The following is a 24,577-nucleotide window of genomic DNA, read 5'->3' on the forward strand; positions in this document are numbered from 1 at the left end:
TGTGCAAGGGCTTAGGAGATGCGCACATTCCCGCGTGCTTTCATCCATATAGGCACATGGTGGGATCTTGTTTCGTGTGGGTGCGATCAAAAGTGTTCAGAGACAACAACCAGGAAAGCTTGGCCTACGAATAGGTGCATGCCTCTTACACAGACCTGTGTGATGGGACACTTATTCGGACATCCCTATACAATGACACAGCAGTAAGTCTCCATTATCAATAACCTATAGCAAACCTGATACCCTGTTGTCAACCTAGTTTATACTCTCTCACACACACATACAGGCGCAACAATCAGCGTTCATGGACAACAACCAGGAACTGGTGACTGAAGAGGCGGAGAGTGGTGCTGTGGATGCCTCATCCGGCCAACGATCAGCCATGCCCCCCCAGACATGCATACTCTGCCAGGTATGTGCATGGTTTATATGTTCAGGTGGCACCCACCAGACATGCATACTCTGCCAGGTATATGCATGGTTTATATGTTCAGGTGGCACCCACCAGAAATGCATACTCTGCCATGTATGTGCATGGTTTATATGTTCAGGTGGCACCCACCAGACATGCATACTCTGCCAGGTATGTGCATGCTTTGTATGTTCAGTTGGCCTACACAAGCACACTCTCACACTCCATAGGATTCACCTGTGTGTGGTGTGAAGCGGTGCGGTTGCTTAGGCCTTGATAAAAACGCAACGATGGCGGATCGTGTATTTGGTGACGTACAGATGCGAATAGAATCGCGTGTATCTGCGATTATGCACTTGCCAGAAACCCTTAAAATGCAGATGAAGAACTGTACACACATTCATAAAAGTAAAAGTAATATCGTATACACAAACGCACACACACACCTATATATAGATATATATATATATATATATATATATACATACATACATACATACATACATACATATATATATATATATATATTTATATATATTGTATTATTGTATTATTGTACTATTATATTGTTATAGTATTATATTCAAATATATATTTGCATACCTACATACACGCGTCTGTAGGAGACCTCTGGTGCAATCACGATTGGAGAAGAAAAGCAGGACGAGAAAGAGTACAAAGGGGCCATGGGTCTGTGCGGCAATATCCGATTGTCGGGATTCATTAACAATCGCCTGGTTGCGGTCAATAGCAAGGGTGAGTGGGATAGAATGCGATGTTTGGTACATCTCTAAGCGTCGTAAACTCCGATTGAATTGAGTTGTGGGAAGTCCTGTAGTATCGGTACTGGTGCGGGTCATGTAGACATTTAAAATATACATACTTTGAGTGTGCTTTATCTTCTTTTAGTCGCATATTGTGGTGCGGGTCGTATAGACATTTAACATATAGTACATACTTTGAGTGTTGTTTACCCCCTTTTTGTCGCATATTGTGATGCCGTTTGTGTAGTGTGTACTTTCTGGTCATCGGCTTGCAAGTACAACTGTCTTGCTTATGTTGTGGGTCATGTGGAAGTGGCGGATATGCATCTATTTGATACGTTGAATGATGTCGTAAATCGCAGCGGAAAGAGGCAGAGAAACATCCTTTTGATACACCTCAAGGATTCAGTACATCGGCCAATGTCGTATATTGTGCTGTATCCGCCGTTTCTGGATTTTCTTTTGCCTTGATTACAGTCTACAGGACTGGTAATTGGGAAAAAACGGAATGTAGTACATGTTTTGAGTTTGCAACGGTCGTAAATCCGCATGTCGGTTCGTCCCAGGATAGCTCGGTGGCGCCTGATCATTGGAACAAAGTAATAAACCGCCGGACGTAGTCAGTAAAGAAATTGAGCGGAGTATATTATAGGCGTACAAAGTAGCAACCACTTTAGCAAGGGGTGGTTAAGCCTCTTCATAACCACTTTAGCAAGGGGTGGTTAAGCCTCTTCATTGCCACTTTAGCAAGGGGTGGTTTACCCTCTTCATACGGTCAACATATGAATCGCTCAGTACCCGGACGAGCCCAACATACGCTACAGTGATATGCTCTTCGATTTCTTCCGGTTGAACGGTTAAATCCCCCCCCCTCCTCTCTCTCTCTCTCTCGTCTCCCGCCTTCGATTTGTAATACTGACACACACACACAGCATACACATAGTCATTGTGCACACACACACACACACACATACATATATATATATATATATGCACACACACATATATATGCACACACATACACACACATATATATATATATGCACACACGTACACACACACACATACATACATACACACACACATATATATATATATATATATATATATATATGCACACACAAAAAAAAACACGCTTTCCGTTGACGTCCCTCTTTGCATCTCACCACACAGACACCAACACAATGAAAGGCTACATCGAGCGACAACGCGCCAGTGACGATCCTGCTCTAGCCCAATGGAAGACGGCCATGAAAGCCCAAGAAGAGCTGTTCTCACCCAACGACCAGGGCGGTGAGGCAACCAATGCGGGTATGTGTGTGAAAATATCTATTAATAGATGCGTCTATATATAGGTAGAGGTAGATGTTGTCACACCCAACGACCAGGCCAGGGAAACCACCAACTCGCGTATGTAGGTATAGGAATCTGCGAATAGATGTTTAGGTACATCCGACTCTATAATTATGTATATTACTACGTGTAAATATATCATGCTATAGCGATTATTCACTCACACACGAGCTATTCCACTGACACTACATATATTCCGTGCATCCTGCGTGGCAGTGGGGTGATCTACGCTTGTTGACATCCAACTATATAGAGGCATAGATACATACATACATACATACATACAAACATTCATTCATACATACATACATACATACATACATACATACATACATACATACATACATACATACTATATATATATATATGTGTGTGTGTATGCCTGTATCTGTATGTGTGTGTGTGTACCTGTATGTGTATGTGTACATATATATATACATACATACATTCATACATACATACATACATATATACATTCATTCATTCATTCATACATACATACATACATACATACATACATACATACATACATACATACATACATACATACATACATACTCTATATATATATATATGTGTGTGTGTGTGCCTGTATCTGTATGTGTGTGTGTGTACCTGTATGTGTATGTGTATGTGTATGTGTACATATACAATACACAAACATAAAAAATCACGCGGAGGTATACATACATGTACCGCACACGTCCATACCTCGACAACCACACACAATACAACAACCTCACACCATTCACATACCCCCCCTACACAGACTCCATATTGCTGAGTGGTGGTGGTGTGATCACTTCCTGTGGACACGCCATGCACCATGACTGTCACGGCCGCTACTTAGCGTCTCTCACCAACTCGAGGTCTCTCTATGAGGCGCGCGTGTCTCCGCATTTAGCCGACGCGAGCAAGGGCGAGTTTTTGTGCCCGTTGTGCAAGAAAGCGAACAACACCCTCCTGCCGTATGTGTGGCAGCCGTATGTGCATGGTATGTGATACTTCACACGTGTGTGTGTGTGTGTATCTGAGTCTGTGTCTAAGTCTGAGTCTGTCTCTGTCTCTATCTCTGTGTGTGTGGTGTGGTGTGTGTGTGTGTGTGTGCGTGGTGTGGTGTGGTGTGTGTGTGTGTGCGTGCGTGAGTGAGTGGGTATATGTATGTAAGTATATAAATCAACCATCCTGCTAAGTGTCTGGTTTAGGGTTTTAGTGTCTGGTTCCCCTTCATAGTTTTTTAAGGCTGTATAAGAACCCCATGCCATGTGTTGCAATGGCCATGAATGCACCATTCTCAACCATGTGCTCGTGGATGTATATGAGGGTGTGAAAACGAGCTTGTGGGTCTCTGCTTATGTCTATATGTGCGTGTCTGTGTACTTCCGCCAGTAAAAGTTAGGGGCATGCTGTTCATCTCCAAGTGATGTTATTTCGAGTACCTCTCCGTATCCTTCATGAATAATTCTATGTAGGGGTTCTTTATTTTCTATTTAGGGGTCTTTATTGTCTATGTAGGGGTCTTTATTTCTATGTAGGGGTCTTTACTTCTATGTAGGGGTCTTTATCTCCTATGTAATCTTTAAGGCTTGGTGGTTATGCGCTTTATGGTATTGTCGTTGTTGATATACTTCGTGAATGCGTGTTCATCTTGCGTGCGCTCGGTTACGGAATGTCAGGACCGTCTGCTGCCCTGGATTTTAGGGTTTTAAGGGTTTCCAAACCCTTGTGCACTCACTGCATGCACATGCGAACAGATTGACAGCTCTGCTATGTAGATGCCTGCGTCAAGGTGTTGTTCTATTTGCATATAACATATTCCATCTATTCTGTGAAAGCCCCCTCTGGGTCCGTAACCTGGCCTTCAGAATGAGACTATATCCATCTCATACCTACCTCGATGGTTGACCTCAGAATGAGACTATACTCATCTCATACCTACCTCCATGGTTGACCTCGGAATGAGACTATACTCATCTCATACCTACCTCCATGGTTGACCTCAGCATGAGACTATACTCATCTCATACCTACCTCCACAGTTGACCTCAGAATGAGACTATACTCATCTCATACCTACCTCCATGGTTGACGTTGTACGTATAATAATGGTCGTACAATCCGTTTCTTGTCCAAAAAAAACAGACAACGCAGACTCGGCCGCCGACACCAAAGTGTCCGCGGATATGAAACACAACATCTACCTAGACAACGACGACGCCTTCATGGACGATGAATTCATCAAGCTCATCCGGTCCCTCCAGGACCCTCTGAAACGAAACGATCTCCTGGAAACCGATTTTGCCGCAGATAAAACCGTTGCTATGGCAACGAGTGGCTCGGCAGCGGCTGGAGGGACTACGGCCGTCACGGACGCGTCGCCCCTCTCCAGGAATATATCGAGTGCTGCCGGCATCTTCGGCGGCCTAGGTACATTACATAGGCGGTGCTTGAATGTTACAACTTAACCTTTTTTTTTTTTGCCTTTTTCATTCGGATTTTGGGATTCTGAATTGGAAATGGATTTTGTGTTAGTGGGCTATAATACTCCATCACGCTTATGCAAAGTTGCAAGCGTTCAATGATGTATAGGTATATGTATATTGTAATCACTATGACTTTCAGATACATACACATTCATTTTATCTCGTATATAACATTCCTCGCCCAAACATCCCTATTTATAATATTATATATCTATTTATCTATGTATCTATATATCTATGTATCTATGTATCTATGTATCTATTTTTGTATTTTATATGTATCTATGTATATATATACATAGATACATGGATAAATGGATACATAGATACATAGATAGATGTATACGTATATCCATATTTACATACTTACACATATACATATACATATATATATATATAAGCATGTATAATCGCTTGAAAGCACAGACTACACACGTACGGATCCATCTATTACCCGCCCACCCAGGCGTTTCTTGGCTTTTCCAATGCGCACGATCTCTCATCTGCTGACTATTAAATACTCGCCCACGCATATATCTCCCTTTCCACACTTATAGCAATCTCTAAACCCTACAACCGCAATCACAGGAATCTGGGGTATGAACGCACCAGAGCGAGACAACCGGTTTGTGGTGCGAAGGGAAGACCCAGCCACCGCAACCACAGCCGCTCAGCGGAACACGAGCTCTAGAGTAACACGTGTGGGTAAGTGCATGCGAATTGGGTATAAACGTGAAGCGGAAATGCATAAACGTATGAATGTATGTGTATACGTATATATAAATGTATACATGTACATACACACATAGATAGATGTGCTTATATACACATACAAACGACATATACAAACACATTGAGATACATGAACTTATATACACATAAAACCGACAGCGCATATACCTATACATAGACATAGACAATCACATACACATACCCATACCACCCCACTCACATCATATACCTATACATATACATACACACGCACATACCCATACCGCCCCACTCACATCGCATTTGCATCATCTTAGCAGCGACAGTCCGAGAACCCAACGCGTCTGAAAGGGAAGAGCACAACACCAGTTGGAAAGCCTTCGTCAACATGTGGCTGCCCAAGCCCAACATGTTCTACTCGTTTGGGGTGGCTTGTGACGGCATCTCAAAGGTACACCCGTGACGATATAAGCATAACCATCGCGTGCAATACTTGCCTGCTGTTCGGTATATACTAGAGTGTGTTAGTTGCACGAGTATATACATATGTACATGTTGTTTGCCTGGGTATTGTTTCTCCTGTGTACGGTATGTGCATAAGTTTGTGTGGTATGTAGCGTCCGTGTGCTGTACGTGTGTGGTCGAAAGATTGAATGGGTCAGTCTGTGTGTCTTCAGGCTTGTTCTAGGCGCTGGTACGGGTGACACACCGCAGTGATGCCTTCCTCGCTCGCTTTCCCATTATATTGGGCTGTACATATACACAAGGGTACGTCTCAACACCCCAACTGCTCCTATTCATTACTCGTCTGTACAACTAATGCGTATCATATGATGCCGTCTACACTAACCACCCCCTGTGTCATGCAGTCTACACTAACCACCCCCTGTGTCACCGTCTCTCACACAAGGCCCGCGCACACTCACCCGGCACTCATCCTGGCCCATTCACTACCCCACACACACGTACACGTACGCACAGCAGCGATATCCAATGCCATCTGTGCTTCAAACACATGCACATACATATGCACAGGCACATGCACATACGCATACGCATACACGTACACGTACATATATACATATACACGTACACATACATATACACGTACGCATACATATACACATACACGTACACTTACACATACACATATACACTTACACATACACATACATATACACGTACACATGCACATACACATACACATAATCTGTTGTCGCAAGTTCATCTTACACACACTCTAGCTTAAGTTGCATTCTCCTTTTATACACTTTCTTAACATTCTTATTCGGCCTGTTTCTCCCCATATGCACACACCCACACACACAAGTTTCTTCATCGCCTTAGGCTCACACACATATAGCTTCTATAAACATAACTCTCTCACACAGTGTCTCCAAATAAACACGTTCACGAACCCAGCTTCTCTACCAACCTAGCCCTCACCCTCTCTCTCTCTCACTCACTCACTCACTCACTCAATCACTCACTCACTCAATCACTCACTCACTCAATTACTCACTCAATTACTCACTCACTCACTCACTCAACACAGAGCCTGAAGCGCGAGATCACCCAACGCTCCGTCAATCGCGTCGTGCGCACATTTGACTCCATGGTGGATGTGCTACAGTACACAATCCGTACCACTGTGGCATCGGCCGAGGCATTGAGTGCTGCTGAGGTAGGGCGTCCTGACTCTTGTCTGTATATCATATATATCTTGTGTGCGTGCGATGTATTTGTATGTGTATACGTATGTGTGTGTATGGGTCTTGCATGCGTGTGACATGTATGTGGATGTGGATATGGACGTGTGTGGGTGTGGGTGTCTGTGTGTGTATATGAATATCCATATCTGTCCATATATATATATATCTGTTTCTATTATGTATTTGCATATGTAATATATCTATACCTAAATCTATCTACCTGTATATTTTTAATTTTTCCATCTATCTACCGATATGTCCATATGTCCATATATCTGTATATATATATATATATTATTGTTATTGTTATATATTATTATATTATTATTATTATATATATATATATATTATTATTGTTATATATTATTATTGTTATATAGATATATATATATATAGTTAGTATTATATATATATTATTAATGTCATGAATATATATATATATTTATATATATAATATATATATTATTATATATTATTATATATTATTATATATATATACCTCGATTGCGGATGTTTTTGCTTGTCTCTCCCTGCATATCCACAACCTTACACACACACGTCTCATATGCCGATCCTCGCACCAAAACACACATACCTACACATCAAATCGCATGCCAGTTTCCCCCATACGTATTGACATACATTCACAAACACACCCATTGATCATACACATCCATTGACCTCTTGCCTGTTCTACCAGGGCACCGTTAACGAGGACTTTTTGAGTTCTTCGCTCACCTCACGTCAGGAGACGTGTCTGCGGGGGTTGTGCCATGTGCTGAATCTGCTGAGGCACAAACTACCCGTCGACACACTCTTCAGAGATATAGCCGTGCTCAACATCGCCACGCTGGTTGCCATGGGAACGGAGCCTTCCCCCGGGCGTGTGCACGGACAGCAGATGCACGCACGGAGATTGCTGCATCTGGATCCCTTCAGTGTATTGACACAGACCTTGTACACTCTAATACCCAATCAAATGAGTATGTGGTTGTGTGTGGGTAACTGATAGGAATGCGTGGATGTCTTAATAGATGGATGTTTTATTAGATCTTGTACACCCTTCTATCCAACCAAATGAGTATTGTGGCTGTGTGTAGGTAACTGATAGGAATGCGGTGGATGTCTTAATAGATGGATGATGTTTTTTTAGATCTTGTACACCCTACAACCAACCAAATGAGTATGTGGCTGTGTGTAGGTAACTGATAGGAATGCGTGGATGTCTTAATAGACCTTGTACACCCTACTACCCAATTGTGTGTAGGCAACTGGTAGGAATGCGTGGATGTCTTAATAGACCTTGCACACCCTACTACCCAACCAAATGAGTATGTGGCGGTGTGTAGGTAATTGATAGGAATGCTTGGATGTTGATCTGATACCAAATCGAGATAGCCTGTGTAGGGGGGGGGTCTACGATATAAGATTTGGGGATGTGTAAGGCTTGGTACATGCGGTAGCTTTCCTATATATGCCATTGGTTACTACCACTAGTAGTCTTGGATATGTATAGGTAGTTGCACTTACATCGCTGTTGTGTATGCTCATGTTAACTGTTGTATCCTCGCCCCAAGCCCCTTGGGTGTTATTGGAGCATCCGGTGCACACACAGTATGTTCGCGTGCCGTGGTTAGTCACAGCAGGCTTTATCACTGTTGCTGTTGAGGGACGCTGTATAGGTGTTAGAGCTTACACCACACACATATACACACACACACACATACATACGCTCTCTCACACTCACATTCACCCAAGCAAGCCTGTACTTAAAGTTCTGTACGTAGCCAGTTGTGTGCACACCAGTGCGTCCGTACACAGCACACCCATTAACAAATAAATATCACAGCACACCCATCCCCAACCCCACCTGCAGAGTCCAAGAAGTCGGCACAGCACCTACTAGAAGTTCTGTACCTAGCCACGTGCGTCCAGACTTGTGTGGCCATACACTACACTTTCAACCATGGCGGTCGCGCAGCGCGCGCACTGGAGCGTGCTATGGAGACTGCTCACCTGGAGTGTGTAAGCGCAAGTGGATCTGATGGTATGTGGCGGACATGACGTACATATTGTATTTCGTTGCGTGGACGTGTGTGTGTGTGTGTGTTTGTTGTGTGTATGTGTTTGTGTATGTGTATGTATATGCATACGTATATGTATATGTATATTTCGATGTAAGTGTATATGTATATTTATATGTACATGTATATTTGTGTGTATGTGTATGTTGTTTGCATGTATGTATATGTGTGTGTGGCTGTGTGTATGTGTATGTATGTACATATGTATGTACATGTGTATGTATGTATGTACGTATGTACATATGTATGTATGTATATATGTATGTATGTATGTATGTATGTATGTATGTTTGTATGTTTGTATGTATGTACATATGTATGTATGTATATATATATATTTATATATTTATGTATATATATGTGTGTATGTGTATGTGTGTGTGTGTATGTATGTATGTATGTATATACGACACACGAGACACACACGTGAATAGGACTATCTGTGCCGCCTGTGTATATTCCGTCGTATGTAACGACGTAGACTTTCGTGGAACACGCACACACAATACATTGGTGCCCGTCGGGCACTTAGCCGACTGTGTTCTTTCTCTCGTGTGATTTATAAATAGATGCTCCGTCCATTGGCTGTCTCCGACCCCGCCATGTCTGCCCATTCTCTCGTGTGATCTATAAATAGCCGCTAAATTCATTGGTTTATAATTTCGTCATCTCTGCTCGCTCTCGCGGGTTCTATCAATAGATACTACTACACCCCTCATCAGAGTCTAGCACCATCCAACACACTCTCTAACCGGGTTTTTGTGTGTTCTATTTATAGATGCTACATCCAGTGAATGCATAGAGGGGCTGTATCGTCTGGTAGACGAGAGCGTCCACCGCTGCTCGCCCCTGACCTCAACGAAGCCCTACACGCCATCGGCCGTTGTCATGGCAACCAACATGCAGCACTTAGCAGCATACGCACGCAAGGCGTCTCTGGGCTACCTGCAGTGCACAACCGTGCTGGTCCACGTGTTTATCGACCCCACACGGGCGAGTCCTCCTTTATTGTCCGCTAACACCAAAGGGCCGGCATTGGACGCCGACGTAGACATGGATGGGGATGCGATGAGCGCGTCCACAGCCGTGCTGGATGAGACCAGCACTGCGTGGGTGCGCGAGTGTGTGAGCATAGAGGCCTATCTGGGCATCCGCGGGTTACGCAGGCGTGTGCAACGCGAACTGGCCACCCACACATACGAAAGCACAGACAGCACACAGCGACACCACGAGAGCACCACCGGACTCGTGTACGCGCCCCTGGTCGACTGCTGGTGTGACTCTGTGTACAAGGACCGGCTGCTGTTGGCACCCAAAGCTCCCGACACAACCGTGGACGCTCAGTCCGTGCAAGGGCCAGGCGCTTCGCCAGAGATGGTGTACAGGTTCATAGACCAGTCTCCACCGGACAGGACCTATACAGCACTCGCCAGCGGTCTGGGGTGTGCGACACAAGGCAGCGGTAGCAGACCTGCACTCGCTCACACGATAGTCCCTCCCAGCACGGGCGAGGGTCGGGCTGCACCTGAGCCTGGTAGACTCACCGCAACACCCGCTCGCTCACAGCCCACCACAACATCCACACCCACACCCTCGTCCTCGGCCACAGCTACCAGCACAGACGAACGGACCGGGTTCTGGGACCCCAAGCGCGCGCTACTGCCGGTGCGGGTGAAGCAGCTGATCCCGTTGCCAGCCGACTTCAACGATCTTTTCCACGACGCGACCAATGTGAAGTGTGCCCAGTGCAACCAGACCCCTGTAGACCCCGCCTTATGCCTCTCGTGTGGGGTCTATGTGTGCGCCAAGAGTGCGTGCTGCACCGTGGGTGGTGTGGGAGAGTGCAACGCACACGCCAGGAGATGTGGGGCGGGTGTGGGCGTGTTCTTTGTGCTGAAAAAGTGCATGGTGTTGCTCCTAGCGTCGGGCCGGGGCTGTCCGTATCCGTCGATGTACCTGGACTCGCACGGAGAGAGGGATTTCGGGCTGCGGTGAGTGTGTTTAAATGTGGGGTGAATCGTCTACATGCCTGTGTATGAGTGTGTACTCCGCGTGTAGAGACGTAGAATTGTGAGTGTTGTATGCTTGTGAATTTATATATGTATATATAATATACACACACACACATATATATATATATATATATATATATATATGTGTGTGTGTGTGTGTATATTATATATATATATATATATATATGTGTGTGTGTGTGTGTGTGTTATATATATATGGGACTATATATTATATATGCGTTTCCGTTTGTGTTCATGCAGTGTTATATATTTAAAGTATGTTATGGTTGTATTTCAGTTCCAAATCTAGAGCATCCCATGTTTCATCGACGTCGGTACTAACACCTGTCCTATCCCTGCCCAGGCGTGGACATCCCCTTCACCTCAACACGTTCTTATACGCCGCCCTAGAACGGCTGTGGCTGAGTTTGAGTATCAAAGACGAGATCATACGCCACAACGATGCCACTGCAGCATATCATCTGAGAAGCTGGCTCGACTATTAGCTGATTCATAAAGGCGAAATAAATGGATATAAATGGTAATTCGACTGTTTTTATAACCAGTAAGTCTGAGATACCCGACTCTCAAATAGTCTAATACCCGGCCAGTACGGTCCATACCAGTGTGCTATCAAAACTATATGGCGAGTGTAAGAAATTGCAGCTTTGTCTAGTGAACCGATATATATCCCTGAATGGTTAATGGTTGATACCAAGTGAGTATACGTAGATGTGTCTACTTAACTGATATATATCCTTGAATGCTTCTTTTCAAAACTGTCTTACTACAAAAACAAATACTTTACAGCGCTTTATCAGGCCGGGGTGTAGTGCCCTGAATATACATAGTTCGCATGAGATCTGATTTTATCTGCGTCTGATCTGATCTGACCTCAAACACAATGTGCAAATACTTCTTAGACAAAGCTGATGTGAACCGATGAGCGTTTTCATCTATGGTGTTTACGAGGTGTCGGAGGTGTTGTTTCGGGACGGCAATGTCACCTCACGTCTGCTCGGTGTCACCAACAGAGCTTTGTGAGTTGCCTGCACGAGCCATCTACTAGACCTGAAGGTTTGGGTTGTGCTCCGTTTGATATAAATATTTATTGAATACACTCTAAATCTACATATAGAGTATGTTTCAACAAGAACGCGACTAAAAGATTTGATTGAACACTATACCAGCTTGGAGCCTTCCTAATATGGAAAAAAAATTAAAATCGCATCCGCCGTTTTCAAAGTACAAGTTTAATAATTGAACGCAGAAACTAGCAAAGCACTAAACTTATGTATCATCTTTTTAATTATACACGTCATGTCATTGACCAAGTGTCGCACAGCCGCAGCTGCCCGATACATCGCATACTGCGCGCGTGTTTCAATTTCCTCCAGTTGTTCTTGTTGTTGTTGCTGCATGTATTCTTTCCTCAATCGCATTTGATGTCTTCTGAGTGCGGCTGCTCGCTCGTGAGCCATCATTTTCTCCGCAGCCGTCTGCTTGCGATGTTGCTCATATTCCGCGCGCTTCATGGCTTCTACTTGTTCAGCTCTGACAGCCTGTAATTCTTTCCTTGCTTGTTCCTCAGCTTCCATTGCCCTGCGTTCAACAAAAGCAGCCCACTTTCGACCCATCTCCTCTCCAATGTGTGCCCAGTATGCGCCAACATCTTTCACTGCCTGTGTTTTCTTTGTCGCCAATGGTCGATCTGTGAACACTTGTGTGTGCGTAGACGCTCTTTGTTGTCCTTCCATCTCACCCATATGTACCATCTCTTCGCCGAAATGCTGCCAGAATTTCCCAACGTCCTCTCCAATAGCACTTGGCTTCTGGCTGCGCAAAGGCATGGCCACAGCGGTGGTCACTGCGACGCAGGATAACAATAGTTTATAGATATGCATTTTACTGTACTGAATCGCGTTTTTGTTTTGAGGACTCTCTCCGGGTGTAAAATATGTATGTATGCTCTGCACAAGCAATAAAGCTTCCTCTCGCACTCTTTTCAAGCCAAAATTAAAATTGCTTTGGAAATGAGAAATGCTCGAGATATCCAAACTATACGAATGTCGAATTTGGCAAGTAATATTAGGTAAATCAGATATGACCCATCAGAGGCCCCAAGAATCAGAATAGTCATTTCTAGTTTTCTACGTCAAATATGTTCACAGTTCAAACAGAAGGTTCGCACCTGCCCGGGAAATTGGTCAGTGGACTCAATGAGATTGTGGAGTTCAAAGATTTCCTAAGAGGTCTGAGCCCTGAGGCATAGCGGCATACAAAATTACATAAATAATTAAATACTACTCAAAAAATCACAGCAGATTTTGCAAAACGAAAAGAAAAAAACTACTAAAAAAAAATGACGGCAAGTACCGGTCAAGTGCTCTGGAGTTTTTTTAGGAATAATCCGAACGCAAGGCCTACTACTCTCTCTCTCTCTCTGTCAGTGTCAGCTCTACTCTCTCACTCTCTACAGTTACTGTAGAGAGAGACTTCTATAGTGAGTACTGACTTCCTGAGTGAGACTGAGTAGTCCTACAACTTCTACAAGCCGGTCCGAAAATCGAAAATCAGACCCTGTATATTTATTTAGCTAGGACAGCAAGGATCAGTGTGAGACATCACCCTGGCGCCTGGTGACCTGGTCTCACCCTCTCAATTCTGTTCTCAGTTCTCACTCTCAGTATAAAAAATATATATATAAAAACAAATACACACCCCAAAGAAGCCCCAGCCCGCCCCAGAGAGAGACGATAGAAACATACATAGAGGCATAAATATCGGTATTTATAAATAGACTTCAAGTTTCAACTCTACAAAAATTAAAAAAAATATCAGCTGATTTTGTAGGTTACAGCTATTACCGGGTCACCAATGAAGGTCCAATGTAAGCGTAGTAAAACCACACGGAGCTTGAATTGGACAACATAAACCAAACATAAATTATAAATGGGTTTTTCCAAAATATGGTTTTTTTCCCCTGTTCATGAGTTAGTCATGACAGAAATAATTCTTAGTATAAATGCCTTGAGCAGGCACTGCAATAAAGCACTTATTCTAAGCTCTTATAATTGACAGTCTAACACAGTCACTTTAGTTTTTTTATTTGAGAAAATACATTTTTACCTCTCACACGACCACACCTGACACGGCGTCCAGTACATTATTTTATTTTATTTTTAAAATACTAGATTTATGTATTTACAGTTTTTAACGTTTTGCACAATTTTCCATTTGAGATTTACATCTATTTCTTACCGAAATGGTTATCGACGGACGGAGGGTCATTTTTGCGCTGTATGGCGTTACAAGGCTATGTATGCACCCTATAAATTTACGTAGGAAAATATAAAAGTTGAACGTTTTATGAACCCATTATTTTTAAAGGGGAAGGCTTGAGGACTTGAGGGGACTCGGGAAGGCACTCAGGCACCCACACGGTCCCAGACTCCCGCAGTCCCACTCTCAGACTCCCTCTAAAGACTGCCATATGGCCGCAGTTGTTGTTGCAGATGAGGACTTGAGGCTTGGACCTTAAAAGTCCGGGTTTCTGGGGGAGACCGCGTAAAACTGTGGACTGTGGACTGTGGACTGTGGACTGTGGACTGTGGACTGTGGACTGTGGACTGTGGACTGTGGACTGTGGACTGTGGACTGTGGACTGTGGACTGTGGACTGTCGACTGTAAACTGTGGACTGGGATGCGGAGCTGCCACCACTCCCACCAGCATTGCAGCACGACACTAACGGCAGCTGCAATGCTGCCCGTGAGGGCTGAGGGCCTGAGGCTGTGCACCCAGCCACCACCGCAGTGCAGTTCAGCCCTGCGCATTATATTTTTGGGGAATCGAGTTTTGAAATTGCACGAGTTTTGACATCGATGTTTTTTTTTACTTGGCTCGAGTTCAAACCGGAGTAAATAAGTTTTCACAAGTAAACCCTAAAACCAAAAAAAAAAACTGTGGTGTCAACACTCAACACGAGCGTAATTTATATAAGTGTAGACACTATAGAGACTGTAGACTGTAGACTGTAGAGTGGAGTGTGTAGACTCAGTACACAAACCGCATTTTTATCCTATAGCCTATATAGTATATACCTATTTTGGATTTGGTTTCATTTCCAGCCAATGAAATAGATGAAAATTTTGTTTATCCCACTCATAGTGCTCAGTCTTTTTATAAAGATCCTATGTACTCGAACTAAAGTACCTTGAGTAGTTGAGCTCTCACACATGGAAATGACATCTGGTGAGTCAATCAAAAAATGTTTGTGCCTGCCCTGACTGATGTGACATTTCAAAATATAAAAATCGTTCTACTATGTAGGAAAAAACAAAGAACTGTCTCGCAGGAGACAAATTCTGTAGCAAAAAAATATATATAGCAAATATATATATATATATATTTATATTTATTGTGTAGTTTACGACACTAAGAATGAAAATAGTAGTTAATATATATGATGTGAAATGTAAAAATACAAATAAGAAAGAATCTAGACCGAACCAAATTTTACGCGACCGACCTACTTTGAATTTGAATTTAGTTCTACCTTCACAAAGAGCGCTGCGAGAAAATGGCATGCCTGTGCCACTCCCTTATGTGTGTGTCTTCTTTCCTGGTCATTTGGTCAAACGAAAATTAATGCCGCTATGTCACTCATGTACACATGAGTCACCGTTCTCACTAATTTGTCGTACTAACCACAATCATGCACAATTTGATATATACCTACAATGCAGCTTCTTGTATGCTTTGAGCTAGGCAACTTCTTACGCCTGGTGAAACAGTTTGGTGCTCCTTATATCAAAAATCTTGTCGGAAGGAATAGTATGACAAGCTTGTCAAACACCTTTGAAGGCAAATGTCAATAGAAGTTATATTTACTTCATGCACAATCTAAACCCTAAAACATCAAAATATTGCACCAAAATTCAACATGCGACGACAGACGCGAGACTGTTGATAGATCGAATTGATCGCGATCCCCACGAAGGAAGCACTGCTTGTTGACTATAAAAAGCAAATCGGCCGTAGCATTGCTTCTAAATGCTTGTTATAGTTTTGATGTTTGATGCAAGTGATCCACATTAAGTTTTGATATTTGATACAAGTCATTATCATTAACTACTCCAAGATGTGTTTAATAGACGCTTGGAGAGATTGACAATATGTGCACGCGAGCCATGGACTGTAGAAATCATTTGTATTGTATGAAATACTGTATTATGCTCTTTCAAATTTGAACTACTCTATCGTGCTGAGAACCCTCGTGGCAATCTGTGCTTATTGTGGGACCGGTCGCAACTACATTATTCCAGTTGTTAATGTCTAGACTGCGATGCGCTCACATCGTTGTCTGTTCGAACCTTATTGCGCCTGCAATAACGGTTGAAGAATCTTAGAGATGAATTTATTACGGATTGTCAATCACGCTAATGAGAACGTTCTCTCCAAATCAGAAAGAGCGAGCTCGTTAAAATGTGAGAAATCTCCGACTGGCGACAGAAGATTCTGGCCTATACTTGGTTCCAGTTCCAGGTCAAATGCGTCGAAGCTCCACCCAAAAGAACTGAGAGAAGGAGTCGTCGAGTTCCGGGATAACATGGAAGATTGTGTGTCCATTCGCTCTAAGGTATAATTCGTGCCTGTGTTCGGATTGAGTAGTGCTAGGTGCTGTGTGGGTGACTCAGGAAGACTAGTCGAAACAGGCGAATACATGCGTGTATCTAGCAAACCGCTCGCCTTTGGTACAGAATCAAGCAGTCTCAGATTTCCCAACGTAGAAGCTACAGCCAAATCCGAGTCGGGTATCAGCGCAGGAAAAGCATTTGATCTTTCAGTTGGAGAATCCGTTGATATCGTCGGTAATAAATCGAATTCAGGAAGGATTTGTGTTGGTTGGTTCAGATTATCAGGCACCAGACCCTTGAGTAATATATCGGAAAACGCAGTCTGACAGCGCTTGAAATCATAGTAAGGGGTTCTGGGTGTGTGTAAGGGTAGAAAGTTTGACTGTGTAGGTAAGATAGGTAGGCTCGATTGTACTTGGCCAATGGGTGCAACAGGTCGTACGTGTTGTACACGAGGCAGAGTGGTCGTCATTTTAGGACTCATCTGCTGTCTCGTAATTGATATTTTACGCACAGAGTGTAATGAAGGCTCACTCCTGGATCTCTTCGCTCCTACCTTCGCATTTGTATCTGCATCTTTGGATCTTCTCTTAGTGCTGCTTTTAGAAACAAAATCGGCTTGCTTCGCATAGTGCCACTTACGGTAGACAGTGTTGGCTTGTGTAGATGTCATTTTGTTTCTCAATTATATGAAAGAGATGATACGATGCCTGTCAGTAATATCGCTTAATTGTATTCAGCGAGAACAGTGATCGTATGGAAAACTTTATCGTATAGAAGTTATGCTCAATTCGGATGCGGCGTTGACCTATTTAAAGTTCCTGTCACGAAAATCCTGACCGGCTATGTGATGTTCAACTCTTGTAAAATTATGTGGATAGGTTGTTTTCCGTTATGCAATTTTATGCTCTCTGACAATTCGGCAGTTGGCCTGGGCCCCAGGCCTGGCTGGCCCCTGGGCACTTCGCAAGTTCACAGTCTCATCAGATGATCAGTGTAACAATTTTTATTTTGTTGGTTTTCTATATTTTTAAATTTTGTTCTTTGTTTGTTTTTGTTTTGTTCTGATCTGAATTTTTGGAGAAAAAAAACAAAAAAGAAACACAACTGTATAATTTAGAGGGCTATGGGCGCCTAATCGCCTATGGCACAACCCAAAACAAAAAAATCTCTCATATTATTAAATTTGACGTCGAGCTTTTGTTCTTCTCCAGATCGAAACTAAATATATATTTACGTCACTACTCATTATATACGAGTGGATTCTGTGGACTCTGTTGTGGACTTTGTTGTGGACTCTGTTGTGGACCTGTAGACTCTGAGGACTCTCGCGTGGATTCTGCGGGCAGTATTGAGTTTATAAACCCTACACCCCACGAACCCTCTCTCTCTCTCTCTTTCTCTAGTAGTCCCTACTCCCTACGAACTTCAGCCGAAGAAGGTTGACACAAACAACTTGTCCAGTTATCCGTGTGACCTGTACTCGGCTGTGACTTGTGACTTGTGACTTGTAAGATTGTGTACCTTTTTTTTTTTAAACAAACAACATTGAGTAATTACTAGTATTTAGACATTGATGAGTAATTAACCATTGAGAGTGATGATTTCAGTCATATTTATTACTTTTGTTTTTAAAAACAATAAAATACTTCTCTCTTTTTAATTAAAATTTTTTAGTTTGTCATTCTTTTAAAAATTGTAAAATAAATAAAAATAATAAACAAAACAAAAAATAAATGTCACTAACGCAAAAATGTTACAACTTCACATTTGTTTTTAAAAAATATGTATTCACTACAGTTGTGATGTAAATAAATTTATTCTCTGTATATTCATAAATCTTTTTTTTAAACAATTCAAAAAACTGTTGTATCTTTTAAAGAAAATACATACATACATACAGTCAGTCATACATACACATGTTTTCTATTCATATTTGTTTTAAACAAAATAATAGAAAACAACAAGTCAACAACACACGAATAATTTTTTAAAAATGTATGTGTTATTTACATATTTACCTACGGCCCTCAAACCTCAGGGGTCAGGGCCTCATATTTATCTATGTAAATACCTTTTTTTTTAAAGTCTCATAGTGACATATACTTTTTCTTTTTGATATTTTTTAAAATAATACCCCTAAAAACTTGTTCACAGGCCACACTGGCTAAGCTCATTACGTTATGGTGGTATGGAATAGAAGTTGAATGTAAACGCATATTTGAATGCGTTCAGCAAATGCGAGTTCAGTAATCAGAAGAACCTAAATACCTGTTATTTTATAGGACTGGTTTGTATGGGGAAAAAAAGTTAAACACAAAATGTTTAGACTCGCAAGGTTAGGGCCACAGCCCATTCACTAATCACTGCTAATTGACTGTTTACTCATCCTGTGCAACACCTGTTATTCATCATTGGAATAAAAGCAAGAGTTGTTAATTTGCTTCTTTGTGCTTTGTCAAAAGACCTCACATAGCCTTCTGAAATAGAAGGCTATGGACCTCAAAAGAAATTGTATTTCAAATAAAAATAGCATGTATAGTTGTGGTAGGCAGATAGAGTAAAGACAAAAAAGCCAAGTTCGAGACGAGGCGCGAAATCGAAGCCAGGCATAGTTTTTAGGGGGGATTATATAATAATTATATTTTACAACAACAACAAAACTCTATTCTTGTCAAATCCGATTAGCCGACAGGTGAGAGCCGAGCCCCGGGGGCCGAGGCCCTGCTACTAGTAGAGTAGCAGTAGGGACAAAGGGCCGGGCCCCGAGTGACCGAGTCCCGAATCCCGCGAGTGACCCAGTCCCGAGTCCCGCGAGTGACCCAGTCCCGAGTTCCGATACTCCCGAATCCCGAAACTTTGAGTCATTTTGATTTTCTTTTCTGTTTCAGTCCGCTGAATTTAGAACAGTTTGCGCCACTCGTAAGTCGTAAGATGAGAGCAGCCAGCAATCAGTATGTAATTGTATGTATTTCGAATGTAAGCCGTAGCGTACATCGCCCGTAGGGTCTGCAGTCTGCACCCATTCAATCTCAATCAGGGCAATTCAAATCCAATCCATAACTTTTATGTTTGTTTTTTTAATTATATAAACAATCAAAAAAAATCTAATATTAAAAATATATACATAAATAAATACATATACATTTATATTGAATTAACCATAGCCTTTTTAAAAATAGTTTTTCTTTTCTTTTAAACAAAATTGACGCTTCACAAGTTCAGTCCGATATAATACCATAGCCTTCTAAAATTCAGATTGAAGGCTATGTATGTAAAAAATTAAAAATTAACACTCATAGAGCTTTTTATTTATATTTTTCTCTTTATTTGTTCTTGTTGTTTCTACAAAATCAAAAACAAAAACAAAAGAGAAAGCAAAACAAAAAAGGAGGCGATGTTATCACAGTTTATTTCCAATTTTCTTTATTTATTTTTTAACATTTGTATATGTACGTACAACATATTGTTGAGGTTAGCTCCAGTGCTCCAGGCCCAAGCTCCAGTCCTCCATTCCTCCAGTCCAGAGTCTTGACTCTCGTGTCTCGAGTCTCGACTCTCGACTCACTCGAGTCCTAATCTCAAGACGATTTTAAACGTTAAACGTTAGACGTTCATCGAGTTTTTTTTTGCGTTGAAACGCTCCCATGTACATACTGATTTTGGCCCAAACAAAATCCCTAAACCCTAAAGCTATTAGTTAACGAGTATCAAAATACCAGGACATAATTACTCCGTACTTGCCCTGGAATTTGTCTCCACTAAAATATACTTGACCCAAAATGGAACTAAACGTTCGATTCTTCATCTATTAACGTAAACGCTATGAGGTTAAGTCTGCTCACTTTCAGGACTTCAGAAGTTCTAAAGTTCAAATATGTAAATTGTAAACATCCCCGGGGTTTTGTTGTAAAAAAGCAAAACAACCTTTTTTTACTCTCATGACTCATGAGGCCTGAGCCCTGAGGGCACTTATTTTAAAGTGTTAGGGGATTCAGTTACTTTTGTAGTCGACACTTGACAGTATTGACATTTGTCAGTAGATACCTTGAATTTCAGCCTCCAGGTTTTGAACAAGCGACTCTGGCCACTGGCCAGTGGCCAGTGGGTAGTAGCTGAGTGGCCACTCTACTCTAGAGAGAGTAGGCCCACTTCCCACAATGACCACACACGAGTGTAGTAGTTTTATACGCGGCTACAAACAGCCTAAAGTTCCTCTCTACTCTTATCTCTCTTATTTTACGTGAGGCGTGAGCCCATAGGGCATAGGCTTGGAGGAGAGCTGAGGACTCTCGTAAGTTGTGAAGTCGTGAGCCCATATGCTGAAGGCGCCTGTAGCGGACGACAGCTTGACAAGTGACAACAGGTTAAAAACACACTCACACACGAGAAAAAGTAAGACTCCAGAAACTGAAGAAACTCAAGAGACTGAGAGAGAGACAGAGAGTCCAGGTCTCCAGGAGTCCAGAAGACCAGGAGTTCAGGACGGCAGGACTACTCTCTAGAGAGTAGGTATTTGTTTCTTGTGAAAACAAAAATACATACATGGCCCTCTGAAAAATAGAACACAAAAGGCTATGAAAAATACAAACAAAAAAAGCCACATCCTGTCATCCACCCACCCACATTGGTGGACAGTGGAGTTATGGGCACTGGAGTTGTCCCAAGTATTTACTCTGAGACCCTGCTGAGCTGGTGATCATTGGTCGACTGGACGTGGCACTTTGACATGGAGTGATGGACACGTGGTAGATGGTATTACTATTTACACAAATAAAAATTATAGTATACTTTAAAGAGTATAGACTATAGAGGGATTGTATTTCTAGAAAAGCTAAAGTATTAGTCACTGAGTTGACAACTTGACATTGACAGTTTAACAATAAAAACAAAAGTGTTCGTTTACTCTCAACTCTCTCTACTCTACTTTGATACCTAAGAGCAGAGGTAGAATGTGAGAAAGTCTGTGAGAGTTGAGACTATATGAATCTCTGTGACTAAGGAGCTTGGAGTTGGACCTTGGAACTTGGAAAAGAAAATTTTTTGATCTTTTTCATGAGCCGATTTTGCCGAACTCGGAAGGCATTTTAGTTTACATTTTGTTCATGTTTTTTATTTTATTTTAAAAGGTATACTTGCAGCTTGACTACAGTATTTCTTTAAAAACAAATAAGACATTTCAGTTTCCTGCTCAAATCTCAATTTCTCAACACGCAACTCAAAACGTCTCAAGTGAGTCATGACTCATGAGTCTCATGACTCATCAGTCTGAGCCTCGGAGACTGGAGTCAATTCGTGTCAAATGTAGTCAATTTTGTTGTATTGTATATAAAAATTTTATATAAAAATATATCTTTTTCTTTATAAATAATATACAATATTCATAACCTTATAAAAAAAAATAGAAGTACAAATGTACAAAACAAAAGGCTTTTTTTTTGTATTGCCTATTTTTAAAAATCTTTAGAAGGCTATTTTTATAGCCTTCTGTATAATTTAGAAGGCTATGCTATTGCTAATGTTTGTTTTTTTTTTAAACATATTGTCTAAATAGTGGTATTTAGGCGGGTCACGGACTCAAGGGCTCACGGCCCACGGCCCACGACCCCGCCCACAGCCTCACAGCCCACAGGTGTCTTTCTTTTTTCTATTTTTTATATCGTTTTTAGAAAAACGACAAAAGAATTTTTCTCAAAGACCGGCGACAAGCCGGCTGCCAGGGACTCCGTCCAATTGACGCTTTTTGGTTTTGTATTCTTTTCTTTCAGAGCCGTCGAGACTCCAGACTCCAGAGTCACTCTATGCTCCGGAATTGATAGTTTGATACAGTGATAACTGATATCTGATAAATCATAGTTTGCCCTTTTCTATTTCTGTCTTCAAATTTCAAAAGACGAAGAAAAAATTGACCTCCAGACTCCAGTATATATATATATATATATTATTTTTTTTAAATGTGTGCCTAAAACCCATTAGAGCCCCAACGGAGTAATAAAAGCAAAAGCAGCTCTCTACTCTTCATTATAGAGTAATAAGTACTCTCTATTCTCGCTTGAGAGAGAGAAAGTGAGAGAGAGAGAGAGAGAGAGAGAGAGTCCGAGAGTCCGAGAGACTGAAGACTTCGATTACTCTTGAAAGCCTAAATACCTTATGACTAAAAATTATGACCCTAAAATTATGTGGAATTCTTGATGCCACCTGAAAGAGCCACCTAAACCGCCACTTGCAATTTGAGCCACCTAAATTGGCCACCATTGTAAGAGCTACAGTCGCCACGAGTACCACAAAAGCTTTTCATATTGTGCACATATATCCAAGGTACAACACTAATTTTTAAAGAGCTTTAATAGCACAATTTCGGCATTTTATAGCTACTTTTGATGAAACTTCAAGTATGGACAGATGCGCTGCCGAATATTGTTCAGCTGGACACACGGCTTCAAATCCGAGCCATCGTATTCGTGTGTGGCATGACTTTGTATGTATATTTTGTATAGTTAATGCCCACTTGGTCTCCTTTAGTGGGGTAAGAAGAAGATGCGGGCAACGCACACTACTACAATCCTAAGTACTACTACAATCCTAAGTTTACATCTACTGTCGGCTGAGAATAAGGCTCACTGCTTGTTTCTATGTGTACCAACAAAATCTTATACTAACAATATCGGTAATCTCTTTTGCTCGCAAAAGAATTGCAAGCTGTGCAGACAGTTGTTTGAAAGCTATTCGGGCTGATGTGTATACACCTAACTAATATGTCATCCATCCATGTGAGACTTAATATAAAGTCAGTAATCTATTGTAGCGAGTCAGTGTGTGATCGACCAAATCTCAAGTCACCAATACAGATCGCATCAAGAGCAATAGTACAGGGTTGTTCGGTGTTTATTGCACTGTTACTACAATATTCTTCCTTCAAATGCCTTAACCGTGCCTGAGCACTCTGCCAACAGCTAATTATACTATACCAAACTGCGGTCGTGCGAAGGATTGTGAAATCTCCGGTACATAGAAGGAAGTTAAGCAGCGAGTCCAGCTGTATTTAAAATCACCTCTCCGCGTCCAGCCAATATATTATTGTTACATTCGAAGCTTCTCGTTCGGCGCCAAGGTTATCGGGCCTGTCGCTGGAACAATGCTATGGGTTTACTTCCATGTTTCCGAAAATTCCAGCTTTACGCCACTTATTTGATCATCTGTTGAATGTGATGTATATAACTATTTGTATATATTTCATAAATATACATCAAATACACCGTATACATAATATAATATATATATATATATATATATATATATAATATAGTATATATAGAGATAATAAATATATACATATATATATATTATGTATATATATATATATATATATATATATATATATATATATATATATATATATATATATATA

The 24,577-nt window shown here is 41.6% G+C and overlaps 3 protein-coding genes across 3 annotated transcripts; 1 reads left to right on the forward strand and 2 right to left on the reverse strand.

Moving 5' to 3' along the window:
* Positions 1 to 284: 284 nt before the first annotated feature.
* SARC_00627 (hypothetical protein) lies at positions 285 to 12,518 on the forward strand. Its single transcript, XM_014305668.1, has 13 exons — positions 285 to 412; positions 1,036 to 1,168; positions 2,350 to 2,487; positions 3,299 to 3,523; positions 4,672 to 4,956; positions 5,601 to 5,717; positions 6,041 to 6,174; positions 7,279 to 7,407; positions 8,136 to 8,418; positions 9,312 to 9,482; positions 10,298 to 11,510; positions 11,896 to 12,072; positions 12,455 to 12,518. Exons 1-12 carry the CDS (start codon positions 305 to 307, stop codon positions 12,035 to 12,037), a joined length of 3,078 nt encoding a protein of 1,025 aa, XP_014161143.1. The 5' UTR covers positions 285 to 304; the 3' UTR covers positions 12,038 to 12,072; positions 12,455 to 12,518.
* Positions 12,519 to 12,765: 247 nt separating this feature from the next.
* Positions 12,766 to 13,504, reverse strand: SARC_00628 (hypothetical protein). Its single transcript, XM_014305669.1, has one exon. The coding sequence runs from the start codon at positions 13,433 to 13,435 to the stop codon at positions 12,785 to 12,787; it is 651 nt and encodes a 216-aa protein (XP_014161144.1). The 5' UTR covers positions 13,436 to 13,504; the 3' UTR covers positions 12,766 to 12,784.
* Positions 13,505 to 16,659: 3,155 nt separating this feature from the next.
* SARC_00629 (hypothetical protein) lies at positions 16,660 to 18,028 on the reverse strand. The gene has a single exon (XM_014305670.1). It carries the CDS (start codon positions 17,840 to 17,842, stop codon positions 16,967 to 16,969), a length of 876 nt encoding a protein of 291 aa, XP_014161145.1. The 5' UTR covers positions 17,843 to 18,028; the 3' UTR covers positions 16,660 to 16,966.
* Between the last annotated feature and the right edge of the window lie 6,549 nt (positions 18,029 to 24,577).

The sequence above is a fragment of the Sphaeroforma arctica genome (genome assembly GCF_001186125.1).
Source record: "Sphaeroforma arctica JP610 unplaced genomic scaffold supercont1.21, whole genome shotgun sequence".
NCBI lineage: Eukaryota > Ichthyosporea > Ichthyophonida > Sphaeroforma > Sphaeroforma arctica.

What these genes read in the sequence shown, in the direction of transcription:
- SARC_00627 (XM_014305668.1), top strand. Translation starts at nt 305, where the DNA reads ATGGACAACAACCAGGAACTGGTGACTGAAGAGGCGGAGAGTGGTGCT. An exon ending in AGACATGCATACTCTGCCAG is followed by an intron (nt 413 to 1,035) that starts GTATGTGCATGG and finishes ACGCGTCTGTAG; the next exon opens with GAGACCTCTGGTGCAATCAC. An exon ending in AGGCATTGAGTGCTGCTGAG is followed by an intron (nt 7,408 to 8,135) that starts GTAGGGCGTCCT and finishes CTGTTCTACCAG; the next exon opens with GGCACCGTTAACGAGGACTT.
- SARC_00628 (XM_014305669.1), bottom strand. Translation starts at nt 13,435, where the DNA reads ATGCATATCTATAAACTATTGTTATCCTGCGTCGCAGTGACCACCGCT.
- SARC_00629 (XM_014305670.1), bottom strand. Translation starts at nt 17,842, where the DNA reads ATGACATCTACACAAGCCAACACTGTCTACCGTAAGTGGCACTATGCG.